This window comes from Diplotaxodon limnothrissa, linkage group LG19, assembly GCF_057381915.1.
Source record: "Diplotaxodon limnothrissa isolate DT_005_m linkage group LG19, D_limnothrissa_male_GT1.1, whole genome shotgun sequence".
NCBI classification, from domain to species: Eukaryota; Metazoa; Chordata; class Actinopteri; order Cichliformes; family Cichlidae; genus Diplotaxodon; species Diplotaxodon limnothrissa.
This window is the reverse complement of record NC_140614.1, coordinates 30107184-30135109: the sequence shown is the minus strand read 5'-3', so window position 1 is coordinate 30135109 and position 27926 is coordinate 30107184. Positions and strand designations below refer to the sequence as shown.

General features: G+C 40.3%; 1 protein-coding gene across 1 annotated transcript; it reads left to right on the top strand.

Annotated features, from left to right (window-relative positions):
* Positions 1–431: 431 nt before the first annotated feature.
* Positions 432–22825, top strand: lrrc9 (leucine rich repeat containing 9). Its single transcript, XM_085342532.1, has 33 exons — positions 432–478; positions 583–643; positions 740–958; positions 1370–1510; positions 2245–2308; positions 2407–2477; positions 4608–4790; positions 5409–5564; positions 5660–5877; positions 7565–7696; positions 7805–7978; positions 8058–8172; positions 8527–8662; positions 8752–8892; positions 12806–12930; positions 13713–13892; positions 13975–14094; positions 14248–14439; positions 14631–14756; positions 14923–15063; positions 15171–15348; positions 15434–15654; positions 15766–15888; positions 15968–16098; positions 16171–16279; positions 16371–16510; positions 17021–17157; positions 17612–17829; positions 18664–18732; positions 19628–19762; positions 20802–20979; positions 22403–22526; positions 22647–22825. Exons 1-33 carry the CDS (start codon positions 432–434, stop codon positions 22678–22680), a joined length of 4539 nt encoding a protein of 1512 aa, XP_085198658.1. The 3' UTR covers positions 22681–22825.
* Positions 22826–27926: the final 5101 nt, after the last annotated feature.

Below are 27926 nucleotides of genomic sequence, written 5' to 3'. Positions count from 1 at the left end.
TAAAGAGGAGAATAATAAAGATGTTTTTTTAATAATGCGAAAAGAATATGTTTTTAGTTTTTCAAAAGTGGCAAAAATTCCTCATGTATCCCATGGTAATGTTTTAAAAGGAGAAATAGTTGTGTGCATTTTATGGTTTGATGTTTAAAAAAATGTCCCTTGCCATATGGCGCCCTCATGCGGCCGCTTTTAATATGAGCAGGACCTCAAAAAGTTGCAGTCTGTCTTAGCAACCAGACGCTCTTGCCTGGATACAGACTGATGGCTAACACTGGCTAAAGCAACCAGCGAGGTTTGCTGCTGTTCAGTTCTCCATGGAAAATAATTTTGATTTAGATGTACACTAAATTTAGCCGATTGATATTTAAACGGTCTCCTGTCGTACTTACTATTTACAAGCACAACGTTAGAAGCTAGCACAGCTAGCGCTGATGTGTGGTGACTTCGTACTCTTACTTGCTGACCTCAGTTATTACAGGTAGGTTTACCTGTACTAACTCTCTACTTTAACTTGTCCATTCGTTTTCTCTCAGTAAAAATAAGGCAGGATATTTTCAGCAACATATTTTTAATTAATTGCAGAGATATGTTGTCAAATGAGAAGCAAAAGAACCGCAGTGAAGAGGAAGTGATCAAAAAACTGGTAACTATCACATAAATATTCAGTTTTGAATACGTATAAAAAAATCAGTGCGGGTTTCTCCTATTTACTTCATTCTTTACTGTTTTTAATTAACAGTGCATGGCTAATGGAGTCCCCTATGAAAAAATTGCACAAGAGGGAAGCAACATCACATCACTGGAGATGTTCTTCTCTGGTTTCCCCCGCATGATTGGCCTTTCCTTCTTCCCAAGGCTGTCCCAGCTTACCATAATAGGCCAGAACATAGAGCACATTGATGGGCTTGAGTGCTGTCCTCTGCTTCAGGAGCTCTGGATAGTCCAGTGCCATCTGACGGTGTGTTCGCTATGCTAATAAATGCTGGTAACAACAACTGGTGATAGCTTGAATCATTCCTGTCCTTTAGATATTTTGCCATGTGGATGCAAGTGAAGATTCTTTAGTAATGGGTCTCTTTCACCTATAAAATATGAAATATTAGTTCACACCACCATTGAATCGTGTGTGTTAAGCATAATTATCCCCAGCTGACAAAGACACACGTGCAGGTGTTCCTGCAGGCAGGGTGATAACTGTGAATGAGCTGGATTGAAAAAGGAGGAGGTGCATGGATACACTGATTTTTTTTGTCCCAAAAAGTCTGAAAACCGTGAAAGAAATATGAACTATATGAGGTGTCGCATGCACATTTAAGCATGTATGTTTTGTGCCACATGCATCAAACAATCTACTTTCTCTTTATTGCAGGAAATATCTGGACTACAGAACTGCCTGCAGCTGGAGAAACTGTACCTTTATGAGAACAAAATCAGTGAAATAAAGAATCTGGACTTGCAGGTCCACCTAGAGGTGCTGTGGATCAATAACAACTGCATAACTAAGATTAAGGTTAGAGTTGTATCTCCTTTGCTTTTCTGTGTTTGTAATGCAAGATTTTTAATTATTTAGCAGAACAAAACTGCTCTTTTACACATAGTACTGTGCAAAAGTTGTGGGCCACCACTCATTTCTTTATATTTTGCTAGGAAAATGGGAAATACAGCAGGTGCAGCAATTTATTGAAACATGCAAACATATATGATAATATATGTCAAAAACAGAGTTTGTAGAATTCTGAAAAGCTTGAAAGTCAATATTTGATATGACCATCTTAGCATGACAAGGTAGACCTTTACTGCATTGGCAATGTGTTTGGGATCATTGCTGGAAAATGAAGCAGTTGTCAATCAGATACTTTCCAGATGGTATTGAATGGTGGCTCAAAGGCTGATGGTACATTTCTGCCTAAATAATTCCATCAATTTCAGATGGTGTAGATAGTTTTTTGAGGTCTCCCTTTTTCCCTCCACTTGTCTGGTTTTCTCTTTTTTTGTAAAGAACCAATTTAAAAAGTGCTTAGAGACAACACTGGTTCATCCCATGAGGTAGGTGCTTTTTTCAAATACTTGAACGACTCATGGGTCAGTGATGAGTGGCTAAACAAACAAACATTGGTCTGAAAATGATCGGGTATAATGACTGGACTGAAAAATCGGCCAATTTCCAAAGTTAACTTTGAAAGACCTTCAGAAAGGCTTAACTTAGTCTCCACATGTGGTTGTTGTTGTTGTTTTCTCTTAAAGGGCTTGGACACACTTCTAGACCTTAAAGAACTAAACCTTGCTGACAACATTATTGAAAAGATCGGTATGTTCTCAGAGTAATTTGTGTTCAGTTTGATGGAGATTCGGCGAGCTATGTGAAAAATAATGATGGCAATCAAATAATTTTTAATTTCTTCTAAGGGCACAGCCTTGATCCTAATGTCAACCTTCAGAAACTCAATCTGTCTGGAAACAAGATCAGCTCCTTTAAGGTAAGATTAAAAATGAAAACATGCTTTTGAAATACTTTCTCTAAAAACTTTTCTTACTTATTTTGTAAAATCTTATTAAAATCCTTGGTCTGACAAAAGGGCATTTCTAAATTCTTGGGAGAATGCCGGGGTCTCGGCTAGTTCACATTTTCAATCATTTCAACAACAGGCGTGCAACGCAAGACCTTTATTGAGGCATTGTGCGCCATAATTTCATTTTTTCCCCCCCATTCCTCATTCAATGATATACATTCATGAATGCATTTATTTAAATAATATATCTTAGGAGTATGCCTAAGAGTATTTTTTTTAATGTGCAGGTTTGTGTTAGTTACACATTTTAGGCATGCTTCAGCTGAGACGTGCTTTCACAGCACACGTGAATATTGTTTTTTCAAGGACATTTTGACAGGAAGCACAAAGGTTTTCGTATCTCTGTGACTGATTGGTTTAACACCTCAGATCTTGCTCCTGCAATCCACCTTTAGCCCTAAACCAGCTTATTATCTTATTCAAATCTGTAGCTTGACAAAGGGCATTCCTGAATTCTTGTGAAACGTTGAGGTCTGGGTCTTTTCGGATTTTCAATCATTACAACAATATGCTGGGCGATTGTGGCTCAAGAGTTGGGAGTTCGCCTTGTAATCGGAAGGTTGCCGGTTCGAGCCCCGGCTCGGACAGTCTCGGTCGTTGTGTCCTTGGGCAAGACACTTCACCCGTTGCCTACTGGTGGTGGTCAGAGGGCCCGGTGGCGCCAGTGTCCGGCAGCCTCGCCTCTGTCAGTGCGCCCCAGGGTGGCTGTGGCTACAATGTAGCTGCCATCACCAGTGTGTGAATGTGTGTGTGAATGGGTGGATGACTGGATATGTAAAGCGCTTTGGGGTCCTTAGGGACTAGTAAAGCGCTATATAAATACAGGCCATTTACCATTTACCATGTCTCAATAAGACCTTCAATAAGGTATTAGGCAGTATAATTTTGATTTCTGCCATTATATGTTTAGTGATATACATTCCTAAAAGACTACATAGGTTTTCCTGTTTTGTTTTGTTTTTCAAATCGGCACTTTTATATTATACATTTAATGGTGTACCTGTTGGCTCATTCAGATGACTCTGATCATTGTTGTTCAAGGTCGTTTTGTCAAGAAACGCAGAAAAGTTTTTTTGTTTCCTTCTCTGATTGACGTAACACCTGAGATCTCCACCTTTTCCTCTGCACCCGGCTTGTTATAAAAAACACGATTATCACCATTCACTCTAAAGACCCCACCGTAACTACAGGATCAAGAAAAAAATCTCGCCACCATGTCAATACAATGTGACATCTTTTTTTTTTTAGCTCTTCTTAAGTGTAGGTAATGTAGAAAAGAATAGAAGTGCTATCGTCAAGATGATGTGTTGAAACATCCATTTCAGTATGCAGCGATCATGATAGTTTCTTTATAATTACTAATATTGCAGTGACTTCTGGAAATGTAATTTATCTTATAGTGGGGGGGAAATATATGCAGTGTCATTGTTTTTGTTTAAAATACTTTAAATTTTCTGTTTCTGTTGAGAACAAAAAAAAAAAGTGTCCTTTAGGGTAAACGTACTTAGGATATGCAGAAACTTTGCTGTCCTAGTAAGTAAATAATATTTATTTAGAAATCACATGTAAACATAGCTTTCATTGACCAGGTTTTGTACAAATGAGTAATCCTATATACATGCATCCACATGTAATTACAAACATCAAATAAAAAAGTAAAAATTGAAGACAGAGTACAGATCAAAGGGCTAACAACAAATGTGCAGACACATAACGACAACAAGCAGAGGGGAGCTTAGTGGACGGGAAAGGTCAGAGAATAAGGTGGTTTTGAGCCTAGACTTAAAAGCAGAGATGGGGGGGGTCTTTTTATGTCATGCAGTAATTGATTTCACAAACGTGGAGCAGCGGCTGCAAAGGCTCTGTCACCTTTTTGTTTGAAACATGACCTTGGGATGTGTAAGAGATCTCTGCCAGTAGGATCGGAGAGATCTGGGAGCTGGATGTGAACAAATGGGATTGTTGATGTAAGCTGAGGCCTGCCCATTATAAGAGCCTTAAAATTGACCTTGAGTCTTGAATCTTTTCCTGTAACAGGAGTTGAGCCAGCTTGCCCGACTGCCCCGTCTGAGTGAGTTAGCATTGAAAGACCCCACGTCAACCCCAAACCCGGTGTGTCTCCTTTGTAACTATGACACGCACATTCTTTACCACGTGCCAAGCCTCCAGCGACTCGACATCTACGACGTCTCCAGCAAGCAAATCAAGGAAGCAGCTGAGGTACTGATAAGATCCAAGCTTTTTTTTAATGCTGCTTTGGGTTTAAATTGTTTGAAATAAATTTGTAAAATTACAGAAAAAGTTTGGTATAAAATAAAATAAAAAATTGTTAATTGACAGAATGTTTTTTTTTTTCCTTTGTCTGTGAATAAATACCTAAATATTAGTAATATATTTTAAAAAACGCCTAAATTTCTATAGTGGTAAAAAACAGGAGCTTTCTGTTTTTTGTGTATTATTTATTTGATTTGGTGTTTATCTGTATTAAAAGCTCCAAAACTTTTAAAAATACAGATAAAATTCTAAAATGTATGTCCTTCACATTTCCAGAGCCATTCAGTGGGCAAGTTTGTAGTCTTTGGTGGGCTGATTCTGGCCCCTGTGCCTTATGTTTGACACCCCTGCCTTATGGTATTTCTTCTAGGTTTCTATAAAAATAAGCTATATGTTTTTAGTGGATGTATTTTGTTTTCTTGTTTTTCTTTTTTTTTTCTTTCTTTAATCTGCCACATTTGATATTTTTGTTTTTTACAAAGATATTTAACAGTTATATTTGATGCATCTGTTATTTTGTTTTAGCCTGAAATAAGAGGGTTTTTTTTTTCATTTTTCTTTTAGTCTGCAGTGATGAAAAAAATGATGTACTACAATATGCGTGTACGCACAGCTCAGAGGAAACTAGCAGAGACCCGGCTCAGTCTGATAGAGAGGAAGAAAACTCTATCGCAGTCACCTGAAGAATGCATCAAGACTCTCACTCGTGCCCTTAAATTTGTATGTACTCTCCATAAAATGTCTTTTTGTAGCAGCTCTAAAAAGCTTCAGGTGTTTGTGTGCACAGAACGATTATAATTTGGATGCATTTCTAGCTCGAACGTGAGCTCTCCGTGGGGCCAGTTGTTTGCAAGAAACCTACCTGCCTGTCAGAAAGCGTAGAAGAAGGGCCACCACACCTGGATGAAGGCTTAACAGAAAGAAATGAATCAATCAGTGGCATAAGTCAGGATCCAGCCACGGAGCACAAAGTACACGCTAAGATTGAAGCGCTGAGGAAACGACTCAAACTATGGACCAGGAGGCTAGATGAGTGAGTTTGCATTTTTGATGAGATACAGAGACAGTGTACAGGGAGTGCAGAATTATTAGGCAAGTTGTGTTTTTGAGGAATAATGTTATTATTGAACAACAACCATGTTCTCAATGAACCCAAAAAACTCATTAATATCAAAGCTAAATGTTTCTGGAAGTAGTTTTTAGTTTGTTTTTAGTTTTAGCTATTTTAGGGGGATATCTGTGTGTGCAGGTGACTATTACTGTGCATAATTATTAGGCAACTTAACAAAAAACAAATATATACCCATTTCAATGATTTATTTTTACCAGTGACACCAATATAACATCTCCACATTCACAAATATACATTTCTGACATTCAAAAACAAAACAAAAACAAATCAGCGACCAATATAGCCACCTTTCTTTGCAAGGACACTCAAAAGCCTGCCATCCATGGATTCTGTCAGTGTTTTGATCTGTTCACCATCAACATTGCGTGCAGCAGCAACCACAGCCTCCCAGACACTGTTCAGAGAGGTGTACTGTTTTCCCTCCTTGTAAATCTCACATTTGATGATGGACCACAGGTTCTCAATGGGGTTCAGATCAGGTGAACAAGGAGGCCATGTCATTAGTTTTTCTTCTTTTATACCCTTTCTTGCCAGCCACGCTGTGGAGTACTTGGACGCGTGTGATGGAGCATTGTCCTGCATGAAAATCATGTTTTTCTTGAAGGATGCAGACTTCTTCCTGTACCACTGCTTGAAGAAGGTGTCTTCCAGAAACTGGCAGTAGGACTGGGAGTTGAGCTTGACTCCATCCTCAACCCGAAAAGGCCCCACAAGCTCATCTTTGATGATACCAGCCCAAACCAGTACTCCACCTCCACCTTGCTGGCGTCTGAGTCGGACTGGAGCTCTCTGCCCTTTACCAATCCAGCCACGGGCCCATCCATCTGGCCCATCAAGACTCACTCTCATTTCATCAGTCCATAAAACCTTAGAAAAACCAGTCTTGAGATATTTCTTGGCCCAGTCTTGACGTTTCAGCTTGTGTGTCTTGTTCAGTGGTGGTCGTCTTTCAGCCTTTCTTACCTTGGCCATGTCTCTGAGTATTGCACACCTTGTGCTTTTGGGCACTCCAGTGATGTTGCAGCTCTGAAATATGGACAAACTGGTGGCAAGTGGCATCTTGGCAGCTGCACGCTTGACTTTTCTCAGTTCATGGGCAGTTATTTGGCGCCTTGGTTTTTCCACACGCTTCTTGCGACCCTGTTGACTATTTTGAATGAAACGCTTGATTGTTCGATGATCACGCTTCAGAAGCTTTGCAATTTTGAGACTGCTGCATCCCTCTGCAAGCTATCTCACTATTTTTGACTTTTCTGAGCCTGTCAAGTCCTTCTTTTGACCCATTTTGCCAAAGGAAAGGACGTTGCCTAATAATTATGCACACCTGATATAGGGTGTTGATGTCATTAGACCACACCCCTTCTCATTACAGAGATGCACATCACCTAATATGCTTAATTGGTAGTAGGCTTTCGAGCCTATACAGCTTGGAGTAAGACAACATGCATGAAGAGGATGATGTGGACAAAATACTCATTTGCCTAATAATTCTGCACTCCCTGTATGTAAATTGATCTCTTAGGGGACAGCACAGAGCTAAACTGAAACTTTTAATCTGAAAAATTGATGTTCCTAATCTTATATTCAGGATTCACATCTGGTACGAGCGTGATTTGGCCCGAGCCACAAATAGGATGGAGTATACGGTGCAGTTTCTACTGATGGAGCTAGAAAGTGTTGGAAATATCCGTTTGGAGGAGGGCTGCTCCACAGATCCTTGGTACTTTTACTGTTCAGTATCATCCACTGTAACTGTAACCACTATGCAATTCACAGTAACAAATGGGAAATATACTCTCCTTCTTTTCTCTTTTGCTCTGACCGACAGGTTTACTTCTTGTTGTGACCTCCTACTTTCCCGCTTCTCTCCATCAGACTACAAAACGTATGGCATCACTGATATTAGGGTGAATAGAGTTATCCGCATCCACAATAGTGCACTGAGACTTTGCTTTGAGGACAAGATTCACCGTTTGCTAGCCAGCGAAGATTTATCTTCCCAGTAAGGCACGAAACAGATGATGAGCAGATTTTAACGACTATGTTAAGCTTCATACTGTAACTCTATTCTTTCTAAGCAGGAATTACAGACGTCAGCTGGAGTATTTATTCTACATAGTTGACCCTGAAAAATGTGAGAAGGATGAAACTTTGCAGATTCTCCAGGAAGGCTTCAAAACAACAGAGCAGCAGAAGGTATGTGTGCTACCAGAAAGGATGCACAAGCTCCTATCACACACATTTATTCTACTAACAATTAGGGGAGTAATTGAAGCTAATTAGCCACACATTAGACAGTTTATCACTCAACGCCTGCACACTTGTACACAGTGCAGTAAACGATATGTGCAAAAAGAAATTATCACGCTCATTTATGGAGCAGATTGCAATGAATACTAAAATGAGGGAAATTTATATTTGTGTGAAACTTTATGTGTGCCTGATTTGTGTCTGTATGGAGAGGTAACCACATTAGGGTTACAGAAGAATATGCTTGACTTGTGTTATTCTCACGCTTTCACTTTTTTACGCGATGACTCTCTAAATTAGGCCATGGGAAAAGAGGGTGCTATACCTTTTTCCAATAGCCTGAGTTTGAACGAGCAGTCCAGAATTGAGTACACACTTCGCCAGACCAGCCAAGGTCACACTAAACACAGCATGGATACGATTCCCTTCAGGCACGGTGAGGTCATTTTACAGATTTCATTCATTTCATTATGTTTTTATGCTGTTTTTTTAGAAGCTAAACTGCTAATGCTCTTTTGCTTGTAGGTCAGGTCAATGTTTCCAAAGTGTTCGTGGGTAGAAGCATGCCCATCCGAGATGGAGAACCAGTGGACAGAAGCAATTATCCTGGAGTTTACTCTGTGTATCGCAGTGTGGAGACAAAGCACAGATCTGCAATGAGTGAAGGTATTCACTGAATCGGTGTGCAACTTTGCCAAAACAATGTCGGACTCTGTAGTTTTCTCTGGTCCCCTCCCCAATCAGACCAGGAGTGACATGTTTAGCCGCATGTTCTCCTTAAATTGCTGGCTGTCTGAGTGGTGTCCCAGAAACGATGTGGGCTTCATAGATAATTGGCAAACCTTCTGGAGGAAACCTGGTCTTGTTAGGAGAGACGGCATCCATCCCACTTTGGATGGAGCAGCTCTCATTTCTAGAAATATGGACAAATTTATTAAACCCCCCAAAATATGACTATCCAGAGTTGGGACCAGGAAGCAGAGTTGCAGTCTTACACGCTTCTCTGCAGCTTCTCTCCTCCTGCTACCCCCCCAAAAACCCATCTCCATAGAGACTGTGTCAGCTCCCAAACAGACAAAAAACAAACTAAAAACCAGCAACAAACAACTTAAACATAAACAATTACAAAGAAAGAACAATAAAGTATCCACATCTGAACCAAAGAGTAAAACAGTGAAATGTGGATTATTAAATATTAGGTCTCTCTCCTCCAAGTCTCTGTTAGTACATGACTTAATAATTGATCAACAAATTGATTTACTCTGCCTTACAGAAACCTGGTTGCAGCAGGATGATTATGTTAGTTTAAATGAATCAACACCCCCGAGCCATTCTAACTACCAGAAATCTCGAAGCACAGGCCGAGGGGGCGGTGTGGCAGCAATTTTTCACACCAGCCTATTAATTAATGAAAGACCAAGACAGACTTTTAATTCATTTGAAAGCCTGATGCTTAACATTGTCCACCCCAGCTGTGAAACTCAGAAACCAGTCTTACTTGTTATCATCTATCGTCCACCTGGGCCTTACACAGAGTTTCTGTCTGATTTCTCAGACTTTATATCTAATTTAGTTCTGAGCTCAGATAAAATAATTATTGTGGGTGATTTTAACATCCATGTAGATGCTAAAAATGACAGCCTCAACATGGCATTTAATCTGTTATTAGACTCAATTGGTTTCTCTCAAAATGTAAAAGAACCCACCCACCACTTTAATCACACTCTAGATCTTGTTTTAACATATGGCATCGAACCTGAACATTTAACAGTGTTTCCTGAAAACCCTCTCCTGTCTGATCATTTCCTGATAACATTTACTTTTACAATAATTGATTACACAGCGGTGAAGAGTAGACTTTATCAAAGTAGATGTCTTTCTGAAAGCACTGTAACTAAGTTTAAGAATATAATCCACCCACTGTTATCATCTCCAATGCCCTGTACCAACACAGAGCAAAGCAGCTATCTGAACGCTACCCCAACAGAGGTCGATTATCTTGTTAATAATTTCACCTCCTCACTACGTACGACTCTGGATACTGTAGCTCCTGTGAAAACTAAGGCCTCAAATCAGAAGTACCTGACTCCGTGGTATAATTCTGAAACACGTACCCTAAAGCAGATGACTCGTAATCTGGAGAGGAAATGGCGTGTCACAAATCTAGAGGATCATCATTTAGCCTGGAGAAATAGTTTGCTGCTTTATAAGAAAGCCCTCCGCAAAGCCAGAACATCTTACTATTCATCACTGATTGAAGAAAATAAGAACAACCCTAGGTTTCTCTTCAGCACTGTAGCCAGGCTGACAAAAAGTCAGAGCTCTTTTGAGCCAACCATCCCTTTAACGTTAACTAGTAATGACTTCATGAACTTCTTCACAAATAAAATTTTTATCATTAGAGAAAAAATTACCAATAATCATCCCACAGATGTAATATTATCTACAGCTACTCTTAGTACCATTGATATTAAGTTAGACTCTTTTTCTCCAATTGATCTTTCTGAGTTAACTTCAATAATTACTTCCTCCAAACCATCAACGTGTCTTTTAGACCCCATTCCTACAAAACTGCTCAAAGAAGTCCTGCCATTAATTAATTCTTCGATCTTAAATATGATCAACCTATCTCTAATAATCGGCTATGTACCACAGGCCTTCAAGCTGGCTGTAGTTAAACCTTTACTCAAAAAGCCATCTCTAGACCCAGCAGTCTTAGCTAATTATAGGCCAATCTCCAACCTTCCTTTCATATCAAAAATCCTTGAAAGAGTAGTTGTCAAACAGCTAACAGATCATCTGCAGAGGAATGGTTTATTTGAAGAGTTTCAGTCAGGTTTCAGAGCTCAGCACAGCACAGAAACAGCTTTAGTGAAGGTTACAAATGATCTTCTTATGGCCTCTGACAGTGGACTCATCTCTGTGCTTGTCCTGCTAGACCTCAGTGCAGCGTTCGATACTGTTGATCATAATATCCTATTAGAGCGATTAGAACATGCTGTAGGTATTACAAGTACTGCGCTGCAGTGGTTTGTATCATATCTATCTAATAGACTCCAATTCGTGCATGTAAATGGAGAGTCCTCTTCACACACTGAGGTTAATTATGGAGTTCCACAGGGTTCAGTGCTAGGACCAATTCTGTTTACATTATACATGCTTCCCTTAGGCAGTATCATTAGAAGACATAGCATACATTTTCACTGCTATGCAGATGACACCCAGCTCTATCTGTCCATGAAGCCAGATAACACACACCAATTAGTTAAACTGCAGGAATGTCTTAAAGACATAAAGACCTGGATGGCCGCTAACTTTCTGCTTCTTAATTCAGATAAAACTGAGGTTATTGTACTCGGCCCTGAAAATCTTAGAAATATGGTATCTAATCAGATTCTTACTCTGGATGGCATTACCTTGGCCTCCAGTAACGCGGTGAGGAACCTTGGAGTCATTTTTGACCAGGACATGTCCTTCAACGCACATATTAAACAAATATGTAAGACTGCTTTCTTCCATTTGCGCAACATCTCTAAAATTAGAAATATCCTGTCTCAGAGTGACGCTGAAAAACTAGTTCATGCATTTATTACTTCCAGGCTGGACTACTGTAATTCATTATTATCAGGATGTCCAAAAAACTCACTGAAAAGCCTTCAGCTAATCCAAAATGCTGCAGCAAGAGTCCTGACAGGGACTAGAAAGAGAGAGCATATTTCTCCTGTTTTGGCTTCCCTTCATTGGCTTCCTGTTAAATCCAGAATTGAATTCAAAATCCTGCTCCTCACATACAAGGTCTTAAATAATCAGGCCCCATCTTATCTTAATGACCTTGTAGTACCATATCACCCTATTAGAGCGCTCCGCTCTCGCTCTGCAGGCCTACTTGTTGTTCCTAGAGTATTTAAAAGTAGAATGGGAGGGAGAGCCTTCAGTTTTCAGGCCCCTCTTCTGTGGAACCAGCTTCCAGTTTGGATTCGGGAGACAGACACTATCTCTACTTTTAAGATTAGGCTTAAAACTTTCCTTTTTTCTAAAGCATATAGTTAGGGCTGGACCAGGTGACCCTGAATCCTCCCTTTGTTATGCTGCAATAGATGTAGGCTGCCGGGGGATTCCCATGATGCATTGAGTTTTTCCTTTCCAGTCACCTTTCTCACTCACTATGTATTAATAGACCTCTCTGCATTGAATCATATCTGTTATTAACCTCTGTCTCTCTTCCACAGCATGTCTTTATCCTGTCTTCCTTCTCTCACCCCAACCGGTCGCAGCAGATGGCCGCCCCTCCCTGAGCCTGGTTCTGCCGGAGGTTTCTTCCTGTTAAAAGGGAGTTTTTCCTTCCCACTGTCGCCAAAGTGCTTGCTCATAGGGGGTCATATGATTGTTGGGTTTTTCTCTGTATCTATGAAGCGCCTTGAGGCGACTTTTGTTGTGATTTGGCGCTATATAAATAAAATTGAATTGAATTGAATTGAACTGAATTAAAAGGAACAACAGCAGTTGCCTTTTTTGTAATTGTTGTTGCTTATTTCTTCACTCCTAATTATTTTTACATCTCTGTGTCCTTTTCATTCAGAAAGACCTGGCTCCAAGAAAACACACACTGATCTTGAGTCCAGTCCCCGCCGAAGGCAGTGGTTTGTGTTTGACCACGAGCTTGTCCTGCCCGAGTACATCATATATTATGAATACATCACTCAGGTAAATTATTGCATACATTCCTTTGACTGTTACAGATGAAACACAATTGTTCTCTGTGGAGGTGTTTCTTCATCTTTTAATATTTAAATATTGAAAAATTGCTGCATTATTTAAAGCGATAACATGCCTAAATCTCAGTTTCAATCCCTGTGATTTAGGAAGTGCAGGTTATTTAGTAATCACAAATTTGGTGATGCCCATGTTTTTCGTGGGCAAGGTACTGAACCTCAGCTTACCTTCAACGCATTCATCGTGAATTGGATGCCATAGATCAAGCACTTAAAGTTCCTATTCAGAAAAAATGAGGGCAGATCTGGAGTTTGACTTTTGGATCTTCAATTATTGACATGTAATGTGTTTACTTTTGTCTGTACAGACCAGGTTATTCATCTGATGCCTGTGACAGATCTAAAATATCCGCCGTCATCATTTCTAAGAGTTAGCTGCATCGGTTGGAAGCCTCTAAATAGATGAAGGACATTTTTTATTGAGGTTGGAGATCAGACAGCTGAGCTGCAGTTTTCGCGCTACATCCCTTGATTTGATGGGTTTGTTTTCATGTGGGAAACTAAACTAAACTAAGAGTTTAGAAACATGAAAGTGCAATTGTTTGTGCAGGTTATGTTTCTGTGCATGAATTATGATGAGTATGTGTTGGTTGCTCCCCACCTATCTATCTAGACGTCATATTTATTAATTATAATATTAATTTAAAAAAGCAAGTTAAAAAAATGCATCTGTTGGCAGTACATGTTGTAAACATTTTGATTTGCCTTGTCTAGGACAAAGACAAACCTACACTGCTGAGCCATAGCACAGACAGAGATCCTTCCAATGATGTTGCTCTGGACAAAGAAGTCCTCAACAGGGAACCTGTTCTTAAACCTCAGCCCAAGTTATTGAGCTTGGATGATAAAATTCTGCTTAGTGTTGCCCGAGCCAATGTCCTCAGTCAAATCACAGTAAGTGCTCTGCCGTTTTAAATAAGAGGTTGAATATGAAGCAGTTTCATTTCAGTTTGAACCATCATTGTTGAATCTCCAGGTGCTTAACCTTCATGGCAACAGCCTGAGCAACATAAAGGAGATTTCCAGCCTCACGGCTCTAAGGCATCTTACTGTCAGCTTCAATGAGTTCACGCACCTTGATGACATTTCTCACATGGTAATACAAAATAATGTTAAGATAACACTTAAGAGTGTGTTTAAGTCAAAGAATGCTTCTTTTATGATGTCCCTCTCTATTATTTGTGAAACTGAATAGTGGCTGCATAGCCATAAAGTGGAACTCTCACCTGCTCTCTTACCTAAACTACAGCCAAATCTTGAGTTTTTGGACGCTAGCTTTAACCACCTGGTGACTCTGGAAGGTCTGCGGGGGCTGGGACAGCTCAAACAACTCGATGTGCGCTGGAACAAGCTGACCAAGGTCAGAGAGGATACAGCTGTGCTCAGAAAACACACACCTGCTCTGCTGAAACTGGACACCCGATACAATCCTTGGAACAGGGTGTGTGCTGTGATCAAATAGAAAAAATAACTCGAAATATTCAAGGTTGAACCTCAGCAATAGTAATACTATGTATATGCTCAGAATATATATGTTAAAAATATGAATCTGAGTCTATGTTTCAAACTATACCACTGAAAGTGGCCTCAAATTGTAGAAGTGACTGAGTGAAGATGTTTCCCTTCTTCCAGCCCGAGGCAGTCAGAATGACCATACTAGGCCATCTCATGAACCTCACACACCTGGATGATGTGCTGGTAGCAGAGGAGGAGGCTGCTGAAGCTGTTCAGATGGCAGCTGGGTCCAAAATTAACCAGGTGAAGATTTTGTCAATATTCCTTCTTATATACTAGATTTTATTTGGTTGAGCTGATCTATGTAAAGAGACGTTGTTTAAATGAACAAATCCAAAATTGATGGATTAAAGTAAATGTTTTAAGTGAAGTATGGTAATTCAATCAGACTCGTTGACACTGCTTGTAGGCGTCTCTTCTGACACACTCGCGTACCAAGAGTGACCGTCCCCGCACTCTTAGTCTGCTGTCAACAGCCCAGCTCCTGTATCATTTGAGTCCATCACCCTGGGGTCTTGGTAAAGAACTGGACCAAGACTGGACTGCAAAAGTGAGCTTCAGCATGTGGGCTTCTCAGTAAAGACGTTTTTAGGAGCGGTACTAGGTGGGATGATGTTGATCTTCGTTACCTTTTGTGTCTACCAAATTGCTGACCAGATCACCACCCTGAACCTTGACAACAAGAGGATTTCCAAGATGATCAATCTAAGTAAGCTGGTGAACCTGCGCTGGGCCTCCTTTAATGATAACGAGATCTCAAAAGTCGAGGGTCTGGACAACTGCCTGAAGCTGGAAGAACTGTCCCTAAACAACAACAGTATTTGCACACTCAGTGGTCAGTCGCACTCTCCGCTTCCCAAGGAGAAATCACACAGTGCCGTCATTGTTTCCATGTCTGTATTTGGTCACTGTTTCCTCAGGCCTCACACGACTCCATTGCCTAAATAAACTGAGTGTAGATGGGAATCGGCTAACCAGTCTGGACGTCTCAACTCTCGACGGGCTGTCCAGCTTGTCTTTTCTGTCAGCTGAGAACAACTGTATTGCTTCTCTTCATGGCATCCAGAGACTTCGGTCTCTCCTTGAACTTTACATCGGCAGCAACCAGATCTCTACATCAAGAGACATCTACTGTCTGAAAGTGAGCATCTAGTTAACATTTAAAAATGGATGAGAAGGTGAAATAAGTAGAGTAGAATTTAATTTAAATTCATTTTACTATGTGAGCTTATGTGACCATTTTGCTTTTCAGGGATTGACAAACCTCCTAATCCTGGATCTCTGTGGGAACCCTTTAGTGGAGAAACTGGAAAACTATCGAATATATGTAGTGTTTCATCTCCCCTTCCTCAAAGCTCTGGATGGAATTGCAGTGGTATGAGCTTAAAAAGTCATATTACAGCGGTTGTTTCCAGTATTTTGTAATTTCTCTTCTTTTCTGCTGTTTTCTCTAGGAAGCAAGTGAGTGTGAGAGCGCAAAGAATATGTTTATGGGAAGACTGACCACCGACACAGTGGCAGAGAAGCTGGGCCACTCAAACTACACAGAAATCACACACCTAAACCTTCAGGCCTGTTCCATTAGGTAATAACAGTGTTGTAATAAAACAGATTATAAAGAAAGATAAAGCCTTAAAAATATATTTTTTTCTCACAGGATAGTTGATCTGTCTCCACCAGAACTCTTCCGTAATGTGCGCTGCATCAACTTAGACCATAGCAACCTCACATCCTTCTCAGGCCTCATCCACCTGCCCAACATCAAAGTACACAGTGCACCAAATGCCAGTACACTGTAATACACTGGCTGGAAATGCATCATGTTCAAATAAATTATTTATGTTGTATTGTTTACAGGCTCTGTGTCTCAACTATAACCACATAGAGTCAATTCTGCCCAGGCAGAAGACTCAGACTCATCTGACAAGCAGACAGATACTATACAGCAAAGTGCACTCCAGTGGCTACAGCCAACAGAGCACATCTAAAGCCAGCAGGTAATCTAGTGTAGTTTTATTTATGGGTTTTGTGCAAAAACAAGCTTCTTTTAAAAGTATTTCAATAGAGTTTTGTGCAGTCTAACCATGAGGGGGCAGCACTGACCAGCCAATGTGTGAGCTGCCTTAAATTTAACAGAAGCTGCTGGCAAACTATGATGAATTTATTTATAGTCAGAGTTTCAGTCAGAGAAATTCTTTTTTAATATATAAAAAATGTAAGCATTTAAAATGGGGCATTTCCTTTGAGGTAAAGACTACAATAAACTAAACAATTAAAACCTATTTAGTCTGTAGATTAATATAAACATTAGATGAAATATTTGTTGTGCAGAACCACTACACAATGTAGTGCTGTGAGAGCCATCCATTTGTTTAGCCAGACTGTGATTGCCTTGATGTGGTCTGCACCTGTGAGGTCTGACCAGTTAGACGTGGCAGCGGGAGGGACAACGAGGTGCTCGTTTAACCACCGAGATTTCAAACGGCCTTTCTCTAACTGCGTTTAAGGGATACTGGGCCCACTGGCAGCCTGGAGCCACTGATGGGAAGCCTGGAGGTGCTTCATTTGAGTCACAATGGCATCTCCAATATGGCCAATCTGCAGCTCAGCAGGCTCACCAATCTTAAAGCACTCTTCCTTGAAGGTATGTATGGTTGACGTTGCCACCCTTTTCTCTGCAAGCCGTTTAAAAGTGCACTACACAGAGGCTGTGAAAAGGCAAGCGCAAAGAGCAAAGTCTCCCCAATAGACCTAAGGCCAGGTGGGGGATGAGACGCAAAGAAAAGAATGATTGACTTTCTTTTCAACAGCTTTTGATGGCTTTTGATTGAGTTTTGCTTTGCTGGGGTGATTTGTCCCACAAAGCCAACCCTACTTTTCTTTCTTAGAAACCTTTGGAAGCTTGGTTTGTAATTTCAGCACTGTTTACAGCCGAGTCAAGCAAGAAATACCCAAGAAGTGTTTATATGGGCCTAAAATTCTGCCTTTTATATTCTTCAGGGTGTGCAATTTACTCTAGTAGTTAGTATATAGAAATATTAGGGTACTGTTTGGGATGTCTGTTCGTTTTGATTTTCTAAAGTTTGGTCTCTCAACAGGCAATGAGATAAACCAAGTGGAAGGCTTGGAAGGGCTTCACCAACTCAGAGAGCTTGTGTTGAACAGAAACCGGATTAAAACTCTGACCAAGAACTCTTTCGCAGCCCAGGCTCTCCTCCTAGAGCTGCACCTGGCACAGAACCGGATCCGGGAGCTGAACCATCTCGATCCTCTGATTGAGCTTCGCAAGCTCTCCCTCGACATGAACAAGCTGCAGGTATTCAGCTTCAGCAGAGGTAGTAGTAGCAGCCTCCTCGCATGCTAGATTTTAAAAAAATGTTTATATTCACAATTTTAATGAAACGGCATATTCAATTAAACTGCATGAATAACTCAGAACGCCGTGATTTCTTGAGGTCACCGCCGAGGTCACAGCCATCTTTTGTGCAGTTTTGCGATTTACTACCAACTTTTACTGATTGGTTCACATGTGTCAGATGTATTTTGTTCACTGTGCAGCAGTATTACTTTTCCCTGCATTTGCAAAGTAAGACTTGAAGTATAGTAATCATGAGTCATTACTACCCACTGTGGCATGCAAGGGGTCGCATTAAGGAGAATCAAGTTTGATTGAAGGTCACGTATAAAGAATCAGGGGAACAATCAGGACAACGTGTAATCAGCTTCTCGGGCTGCATCTCCTCACACAGAGCGAGCGATTTGCACTTTTGTTGCCGGTTCCTTCTTCCCATCACTTCCTTAATGTTTTCACGCATTCAATTAAGACATAGAAATAAAGCAATCATCCAGAGCGTTATTCCTCACAGTGGGGGCGTCTTTGAATCACAGCCAAGTCCGAGTATAAAGCTGGGAATGAGAGAAAACATCCCCATGGCCTGTTGCGTGCCCAAAGTCTCTCATGAGATTAATGAGGGCTCACACATGTAATCTCTCCCATCAGCTGCTTCCATCCTGCCCACACCAAAATTATGAAAGGTTCAGCCCTGATGCAAATGCCTCTGTTATCAACACATAGCAAGGAACAGCTAAATGAGGGGTTATGAGTAAAAAAGAACTTTGAAATAATCTTTGCCTCTCTACTTCTTTGCAGGACATCGCAGAGCTTGACAAATTAGAAACTCTTCCCTCACTGAAGGAGCTCTCTGTTGTTGGCAATCCTGTGAGTATTAACAAGTTTTATAGGCAGTTTGTCCATTGGGTGGGTTCTGTCTTTATTTGCATCCACTTGCTGTCAGTCACAGAACATATCTTGAACTCACGATCTCTTGAACAAATGATCAAAAGCACGCCGAGTTCTCATTTTCACAATCCGATACGCTAACACAGGGTAATTCTGAGGTTCCAAATTAAGTGATTACACGATGGACCGTCTGCTGTGCCTCAAACTGGCTGGCATCAGAGACAAATTCGTTGACCAAATGGCTGTGTGCTATTGGCCCTGTTACATCACCCATCTGGAGCTCATGCAGGCCTTAGCAGTGCCTGCAGCCCAGGGCCTGTCTATTGTCCACTGGGTAATGCTCAGCTGCGGTAGCCTCTTTACTGCTCGATCTCATCCCCCTTCTGTTCCCATGGGGTGGGGGTGGTGGTGGTAGTGGGGTTAATCCTGCCAGGGGGTAGAGGCCAACAGCCACCCTGGAGACAATACCTCCTGCTGTTGACCGCATGAGATCCTTTAGCTATGTTCCCTAGCCAAAGTCTGTCTCCTCCTTTTTCAATGGACATCCATTGGCATGCACTCACAACCTCATCAAAGCAGAAGTGTCCTGCAGGAACAGGCAGTTCTGTGGCTGTACAGGCTGGGTGTATAGCCTGGCATACAGGGTGCCCTCAGCTGGGAAGGGACCTATGTGCTGCTGTCAGCTGGGTCACTGGAATAGCTGCTGGGAACATGGTAAATACACTGGGAGCCACATAGCATCATATTTATCCCAGATGCCTCAAAGCAGACTGGGCTCATCTCCAGAATTAATATTTCTGAGGAGTGGTTGATAGCCAGACTGTTTAACCAAACATTTGTTTGTCTTTTTGTTTTGTTTTGTTTTGTTTTTCAGGTGGCACGCAATTCTGTCCACAGACCAGCAGTGGTGCTTCGCCTGCCCCAGCTGCAGGTCCTGGATGGTGTGGACATCACTCTGGAGGAAAGAACCAGGGTGGAACTCCTCAATGCTGATTCATCAGTGAGAACTGTACAAATGCATGCTCGATCCAATGCGTAGGGTCGTCACACCTGTTAAATGTTACACAGTAATTTTTTCTTCCAAAGATTATGTTTAAGATACATTTTAACTCTTGCTTTGAGCCAGCAAAACTCCAATTTCCCTCTGTTTTGTTTCTAAGAGAGGTGGGAAACACTCTTGACCTCAGTCTTTGGAAATTTTAACAAATACATGTAAGGTTAGCGTATAGCTGAGATACGAACCCCTATCCTCTCCTACTGTACTTTAGTTGAATTTTAATTCTGACTGAATTACAAATGTACAAATGAAGACACTGTGTATGCAAAATAGCATAATGGGCCTTATCATGAAAGATGTAGTCCAGCTGGAAGAGTCAAAATGCCAACATCCAAACCACAGCCACCCTGAATAGTATGACTGATATTAGTATGACTGATTTAATGTTCATGTAATGAGAAACCGGGACAGTAATTCTCCCGCAGCACTGAATTAAAAGCGGTCTAAGCCTGCTAGCATCATCCTGCTGATTAGATGAAATGTGCCCGGCCGATAATGCACCAGTGGATTTACCCCTATTAGCCAGGTCAACACGACCCCCCTCTGCTTGTTAGACGTAAGTATGGAAATGAGCAGAGATCCTGGGTTTTCTCATTAAAAACACAAATGCAGCCCTCCCTCTGTTGACTCTCATGAATGCCATCTGAGTTGTCACTTTCAATCTGTGCCTGTAGCTGCTTTGCTTGAATGTAAATGTTGTTATTTATGCGTAGTAATTACTGTTGGCCTATAAGATGCTTACATATGTGGAACAGCAAGCAATCTAATCCCCAGTCCCCTGGCAAGTGTGTAGGGTGTAGTGGACACATTGCATGGACCGTGGACAGCAGCAGAGATAGAAAAGTGGAGAAAAAATGTTTTATGTTAGAATACATATACTAGTGAGGAACTTAGATGCACTTAATAGATCATGTTTGCATGTTATGCTTCACATCAGTTCTGTCCTGGAGAATTATGTCCATTTTCCTTATTCCCTCCTTGTTTTTTAAAGCCATACTCCCATCATCCCGGAGCTCTCCTTCCTACAAGTGAAGTTAACCTTCCTGGACTGCTCGTGCCCCACAACCCCACTCTAAGAGTAATGAGTGTAAGCGGAGGGCTGCAGAATGTGATGCACGGGCACAATGTCCTGCAAAATAACATAGACGAAGACCATTACACATACAAATGTGAGTATAACATACAAACCCAAATCCAAAAAAGTTGGGATGCTGTGTAAAGTCTAAATAGAATAAAATGTGATCACAGAAAACACATCAGAGTTTTAAAATAAGAAAATGTACCATTCAAGAAAAAGATTCTCTTCAATTTGATGGCAGCAACACAATTTAAAAATGTTGGGACAGGTCCATGTTTACCACTGTGTAGCAGTCGGTCTTCTTTTAACAACAGTCTATAAACATCTGGGAACTGATGTCTACATCACTTGCTTGACATTTGGGAGACAAATATATTGCTGAATAGTCCTGGATCTGCTGAGCTGTTTGATTTTTGGTTTTATGGTGCACCAGATCTTTTTGATTGGTGAAACGTCTGGACAGCAGGCTGGCTAGTTCAGCACTACATTCTTCTACTATGAAGCTGTGCTGTTGTAATAGGTTCAGTATGTGGTTTAGCATTGTCTTGCTGAAAAGATGTCTGGATAGGTGCATATGTTGCTCTAAAACCGGTATGGAGGCTTTTGAACTGAGTGTTGATTGTCTTTCCCCTCCTTACTCTGGAGGATTTTTCATCCTTGCTTTCTAAAAAGAATGCAAAATTTGGATTCCTCTGACCACAGAACAGTTTTATAATTTGCCTCGGTTCATTTTAAAAGAGCTTCGGCCCAGAGAAGACGGCTCATGTTCACAAATGGATTCTTGTTTGTGTGATAGAGCTTGGATCTGCATTTGCGGATGGCGGAGTGAACTGTGTTCACAGTCAATGATTTCAGGAAGGATTCCTAAGCCCATGCAGTGATTTCCATGATATAATCATGTCCGTTTTTAATGCAGTGCTACCCGAGGGCCCGAAGATCACAGACATCCAATATTTTCAGTCTTATCTGTTGCGCACAGAGATTTCTCTGGAATTTCAGAATTTTTTGTTGATATTATGTACAGTAGACGATGAGATATTAAAAGTCTTCTTAATTTTGTGTTGAGTTTTTTTGTAGAAAACTGTTGCAAAATGTTCCTCCATCTGTTTTTTCTTAGTACCACTTACTTTTTCCAGCCTTTTATCGCCTTTCTACCAATTATCTTTTGTCAGAGGTGTTGCTCCTATCACCTTCAAAATTTGAAAACATTTTTCCTTAAAATTTTTAATTTTCTCAGTTTAAACATTTGAGATATTTACTGTGTTCTGCGGTAAATAAAATTATTGGTTTATGGGGTTTGTAAATTGTTGTAATCGGTTTTTAGTTTTACACAGTTTCCTAACGTCTTGGAATTGGGTTTCTTTTTCTTCTTGATGTAAAAATGCCTTGTTTTCAGCTGCCATATGTAACTTGTTATATAGAGATTAGCTGTTCTCCTTTGTGCTCTGTCGCAGTAAGAATGATAGACGTTTCAGTGATATCTAATATTACGCCTGTATTAACTCCCCACCCAGGTAAGAAGCACAAACACAGTAACGTCGCTCGAAGTGGCCAAACTGATATTTACTTCAGACACAACCGAAGAACAGGAAGCAACATTCCGACCACTGCTGGGAACAGACAAGAACAAGACAGCAGGTCGGTAAAAGAAAAAAAACAGTGTATATCTGATTTTTTTCTCCTTATTTTTCCTGATGGAAAACTTTTAAAAAGAACTCAGAGTAAACTAAAAGTTTGTTTACACTTGTTGTATTCCAGATTCCCAAATGGCGGTAGACTTCCACCCCAGTAGGAATCAGAAGAGGTGGAACACGAGGTGAACACATATGGCGGCCATTGCTGTTGTGTGTTTTTATGTCCTGGTGTGAAATTAATGACAACAATAATCTATGTGTATCTAAATCGTGGGATTTTTGTATGTTTTAATAAATTACTATTAGTTAATACAAGCAGCACTTTAAACTGAACTGCCTCTGATGTAAATTAGGCCGTTTTTTGGGGGGGGCACATGTCGTGCCTTCCTCTCAAATGCATATATAATGATTGAGACTTCATTTTTTTTATATGCGGATCACTAACCATGGTAATCTGAGGATGAGAGGTTTTGGTGTCATTTTGAATGCCATCTCATCTTTTGCAAACAAGTAGAGAAAACACACAGATGTAAGGGCGTGTGAGGCTGGCATGCCGCGTCCATCGGGTCAGATGCATCCCCAACAAGTGGATAATCCAGCTTTAGCACACCTCTCTGTGGACAATAATCTGCAGTCGCTCAGATAAAGATATAATCTTGAATACGGTCCAAATGGATTTCAGAGATTGTCAGTTTCATCATGTTAGCCTCTTTTCGAAAAGCCCACAGCAGTTTCGTCTCTAACGTGCAAATCTCCTGTGTTGTAATGAACCCACTCCACTTTGTGTTTATGATGTTAGCTCAGTGGAGCATTAAAATATATTCTTCCTGTTTTCCTGTTGGCATAATCTAGTGGTGCCACAGTCAACAAAAACACCAGTCTGAATAAGCCACATAAGGCATAAATATGTGAAGTAAAAACTCCTTACTGCAACGGGAAACATTTAAATAAAAAGCTTCATTGCTTTCACAGTTGCTCTGCTGACTATCATACATTAGATCAACATAGCAACTTGAGGTTTTATAACAAAATTTGTGCAAAATTACACAGAGGAATATAATTATGAAATCGCCAGTTTAAAAGACACAGTGTTCGCTGCAGAGATTATGCATTGGTGGTGTTAACATGACCACTAGGTGTCCTTAGAGCTCCATTAACACTGCTAATCAGTCAGTGAGTTTTGACCTGTATGCTGTAAGCTGAAGGAGGATGTTTGCACTTCACTTTTGTGTCTCTCTTTCCGTGCAGCCTTTTTGCTCAACATCCCAGAAATAAGCCAGCTCTACGCAGAAAAAGTGAAAAGCTCTCCCCAAACAAGCTCCCCTAATGCATGTACTTAACTTCACTTAATTTGTGTTAATTCCCAGCATTAAGCGGGGCTAATGACTGCACAAGTGAGTGCACTGTCATTACCCTGCTCTGCCTGACATCAAATGGCAGCTGATGTACTTCTCTTGAAAAAAAAAAAGCACAGGAGAGATTTGGGGGCTCAGTGTGAGTGCTCTAATGCGTTAGGTACTGCAGAGGATAATTACACATTTTATATTTGAGTACAGTATGCGCAGTATGGATGGTTATAAATATATTTCTAATTCCTGTCGTGCGTGGTGTAAGCTTATAGTGAGCATGCCACTTTGCACGGCGTGTCTCATATCTGCATATCTTTCAGTGTTTCTTACATTAAAACGACATTATCATAAAGATTGTGAATAATTCATCACTTCTGTGCGAACCCAGATGCACTGCTCCCTCTGTCTATCTCGCTGCCTTTCCTAGCTCCTCCATGTGAGTAGACCACATGGTTTGTTGCTGGTTTAATGGGATGGAATGTGACAGGTTATGTTTTCATCTGCCTTATATGAAGGCAGGAGTGACCGAGAGGGAGAAGAAGGAGAAGAAGAGACGCAGAGAGTGAGAGTGAGGGGTGGAGAAGGGGGGAGTGAGCTGTCCTCTGCAGTTGTAATCTGGATTCAGAATTAGACATGTTTGAGCTTGTTGTGAATCTGTTATAGATGATGCCTGCCCCCTTCCCCCCAAAAACCTCGCTACACACACACACACACAGAAAAACGCATGCTCTGCATGGGGCCATTACTGCTGGTCCACTAACTCCCTACATTTGCTGTGTCTGTGCATTCAGAGCACCATTAGTCCAAGACTCTGTGAATAATTGCTGAATGGACCGCGTTTTCACAGCTATCTACTCAGGTTCAAGTGTTGGAGGGGAGGTTAGAGGGGTGACGACGCGGATTGAAGTTTGATGCGGAGGTTAACGCCGCACGTTGTGCAGTGCTTGTCGAAAATGCGCCGCATGTGTAATGGATGACCGACGTTACACTCCACATGCATTACACATTCGCCAACCTGTATTAACTTTTAGAAGTGCTTTGATAGGGGCTACAATTTCATCAACATCATCACTTGAGTTGAAATTGCTTTTGGAAAAAATGAACTTGCAATTGACGACCAACTGCAAGTCATTAAGGAAAATTATTTTGTTCTCAAAAGGTGCATATTATGGCCCAAGTTCATTTTATCCTTACAAATACATCCTCTATCTTGACATATTGCTTCTCTTGAAATCTGTCATTGAGTTATTGCTGTCGCTTGTGATTTGCCTGTAATTTGTTTCCTGTGGAATAAATCGTGACTGGCAAGAGGAGAGAAAAGAATGGAGTGAGAGTGACAGTCAGAATGAAAAGGAAACTGCTTTTATTTTGTGCAGACATTTTGGATAAGAGCCCGCATCACAGAGGCATTAAATCTTAATTGCTTTCCATTTCAGGAATCATGTGTCGTTTATAACATTATTGAACTTGTGTGTCATTAATAACATTATTTCAATCACGCAAAGTGTATTGCGAAATGGCAAAAACAATTTAACAGAACAACCAAACAAGAGAACGAATGCATAATTTTCTTGCAAATTTATCAGGAATCAATTTTCGGAGCTTTGTCAGATGGTTTGCTTTTGGGTAATTTGGTATCAGCCTTTCATATTTCATACAATTTGCAATGTGTTTCTCCTTTAATGACTTAAGTGTTAATTCAAGTGGATATTCTTCACCAGAGGGCTTTGACAAAAACACAGCAATGATTTTAAATACGCGGCGCTATGGGAGGATTGTGGACATGTTGCCGTTATTGATGAGTTTTTTTCTGTTATTATGGTTTATTGTGTCCTATGCGGAATAGAAATCGCTTTTTAAGATGACAAGGAAACATGACCTCCTGCCCACCCTTATCCCCTGAGCCCCATTGAGCAACAACAACAACAATTTAATCTCTTTTGACCCCGATTGTTATTTTTCTTTGTGTTTGTATCTTGGCCTTTTTAGTGATCGCTTCATGATCCTCCCTTTTTGCCCCGCTTCTTTCTAAGTAGACACTTTGCCACAATCACTTTCATTATATTGAAATAAAACACTTGCTTGGATTTGCTCTTTTTGTGTTAAGAACACGATAACAAGGATTTAGAATGCAATATTAATATTCTTAATCCCTTCTCAGTTATTAGGGTCGACTAAGCGCTTTAGAAACGGCATTTAAAGATCCTGGCAAGTGCCAAGTTGAAAAATTGTTTTGGATAAAGAAGATAAACAAACCCATGGGATGCGCCATTTGATGTCATTATAATTGCAAAGAAGGATGGTCTTTCCATTGTTCAGTGAAAAGCAGGTTAGAATGGTAAACCCCTTTGTTTTATAAGAGTGGTATCTGTATTTTTTTTAAGTTTAGTTTTAATGTATATGTCTGAACTTAATTATACAAGGTCTAAATGAAGCTGGTTAGTGTTTTCACAAAATAAGTGAGGTGATATACAATAGTTGTAATTATATCATTTTCACAATGAGAACTTCTATTCTTAAATTGTTGATCTACAGTACTGAGTGGAAGTCTTAAGCCACCCCTAATTTCTTTATATTTTGCTTCCAAGAAACCAGACTATCTTGTCATTTTTAAAGTTATTCTTTGGACAATGACTGCTTTTTCAGTCATTTTCAGTCCAGTCCTTGTACCTGGCCATTTTCAGAGGAATGTTTCATTTTTTAAAGTCATTTAAAACTGACCTATGAATCATTCAACCATAAAACAGGCACCTAACTCAAGGGATGAACAAGTCTATAAGTATTACAGACAACTTGGCAAAGAATCCTTTTGAAATTGTATCTTTAGGCACTTTGTTGCCAGCAGCCTGTAGCAAAAATACATAATTTGGCTTTAGCTAAATGAAAAATGCCAAAGATAACATGCAAAAAAAAAAACATTTTCCAAAATGTGAGATATTTTAGGATGGTGTACATAGCTTGTAATTTGAGGAAACTGAACCAATGGAGGGCAGAAGAAGTAGCACACCTTAAAATCTATCCACAGCAGATGAACAGTATTTGATAGTAATTTCTTTAAGAAATCTACATCTGTCCCTTCAGTTGATCCATCTACTGTTTACTGAAGCCTCGTCAGAAATGGTCTCAGTGGAAGGGTGGCTGTCAAGAAGCCATTCATAGGGAAGAGGGAAAACAGAGAAAAGGCTGACGATCAGTGACAACGGGTCTTTTTGGAGTATGTCATGGTTTGGGGCTGCAAGTGATCATGGTAATGATCTTGTCAAAATTGATGGAGTTATGAACCCAGAAAAGTACCATCAGTTCTACCACCTGGAAAACATCTCATTGGCAAAAGCTTCATTTTTCATTATGACAATGATTCTAAACTCCCTGCCAATGCAATAAAGGATACCCAGATAAAAGAACACACAGTGGATCACTATCAGTCATGGGCTGGCCTCCACAGAGTGCGCAACTCAACATTACTGAACTACTGACAGAGAATGGAACAATATCCTCAAAGAAGCCCGGAGAACTGTTCCTGAAGACTAAAACAGATATAGAGACTATTTAATCCCACACTGGGGAAAATCACTCGTTACCACAATACAAGGGACACAAATAAAATATGAATTAGAAATATTCTGGAAAAACAAAAATGGAAAAAATAAATAAATAAATAGGAAGATACTGTGCCAAGAAAAGCTAAAATACTATACAATGGTTACTATATAAAGTAAAATGCACCAGGATTTGTAAATTACAAGAAAGAGCCTAAGAGAATTTAGACCGTGTTGAACTTTCTGATACCTGTAATTAAAGCTTTTTTAAACATTACAGATGTTTTTCCAAGTGTGCATATTATTATAAGTGTCTGTCGGCTTATAGAAGTCGGTTTTTTTCAACGATGTGTGGTGAATAAATATTCCCCTTAAAGTGAAAACTCTTTTCAAAAATATGTTCCTTTTTGTATTAATAGTTGTGTGTGTGGCACAGACCGTCCATGGTATGTGGCAGAGCCCTTGAGTTGAATGGGCGGGGATTGTACGGTTTAAGCCAATCAGAGGCGCCGCGCT

What these genes read in the sequence shown, in the direction of transcription:
- lrrc9 (XM_085342532.1), top strand. Translation starts at nt 432, where the DNA reads ATGTGTGGTGACTTCGTACTCTTACTTGCTGACCTCAGTTATTACAG. An exon ending in AGGAAGTGATCAAAAAACTG is followed by an intron (nt 644 to 739) that starts GTAACTATCACA and finishes TTTAATTAACAG; the next exon opens with TGCATGGCTAATGGAGTCCC. An exon ending in CTTCAGGCCTGTTCCATTAG is followed by an intron (nt 16,099 to 16,170) that starts GTAATAACAGTG and finishes TTTTTCTCACAG; the next exon opens with GATAGTTGATCTGTCTCCAC.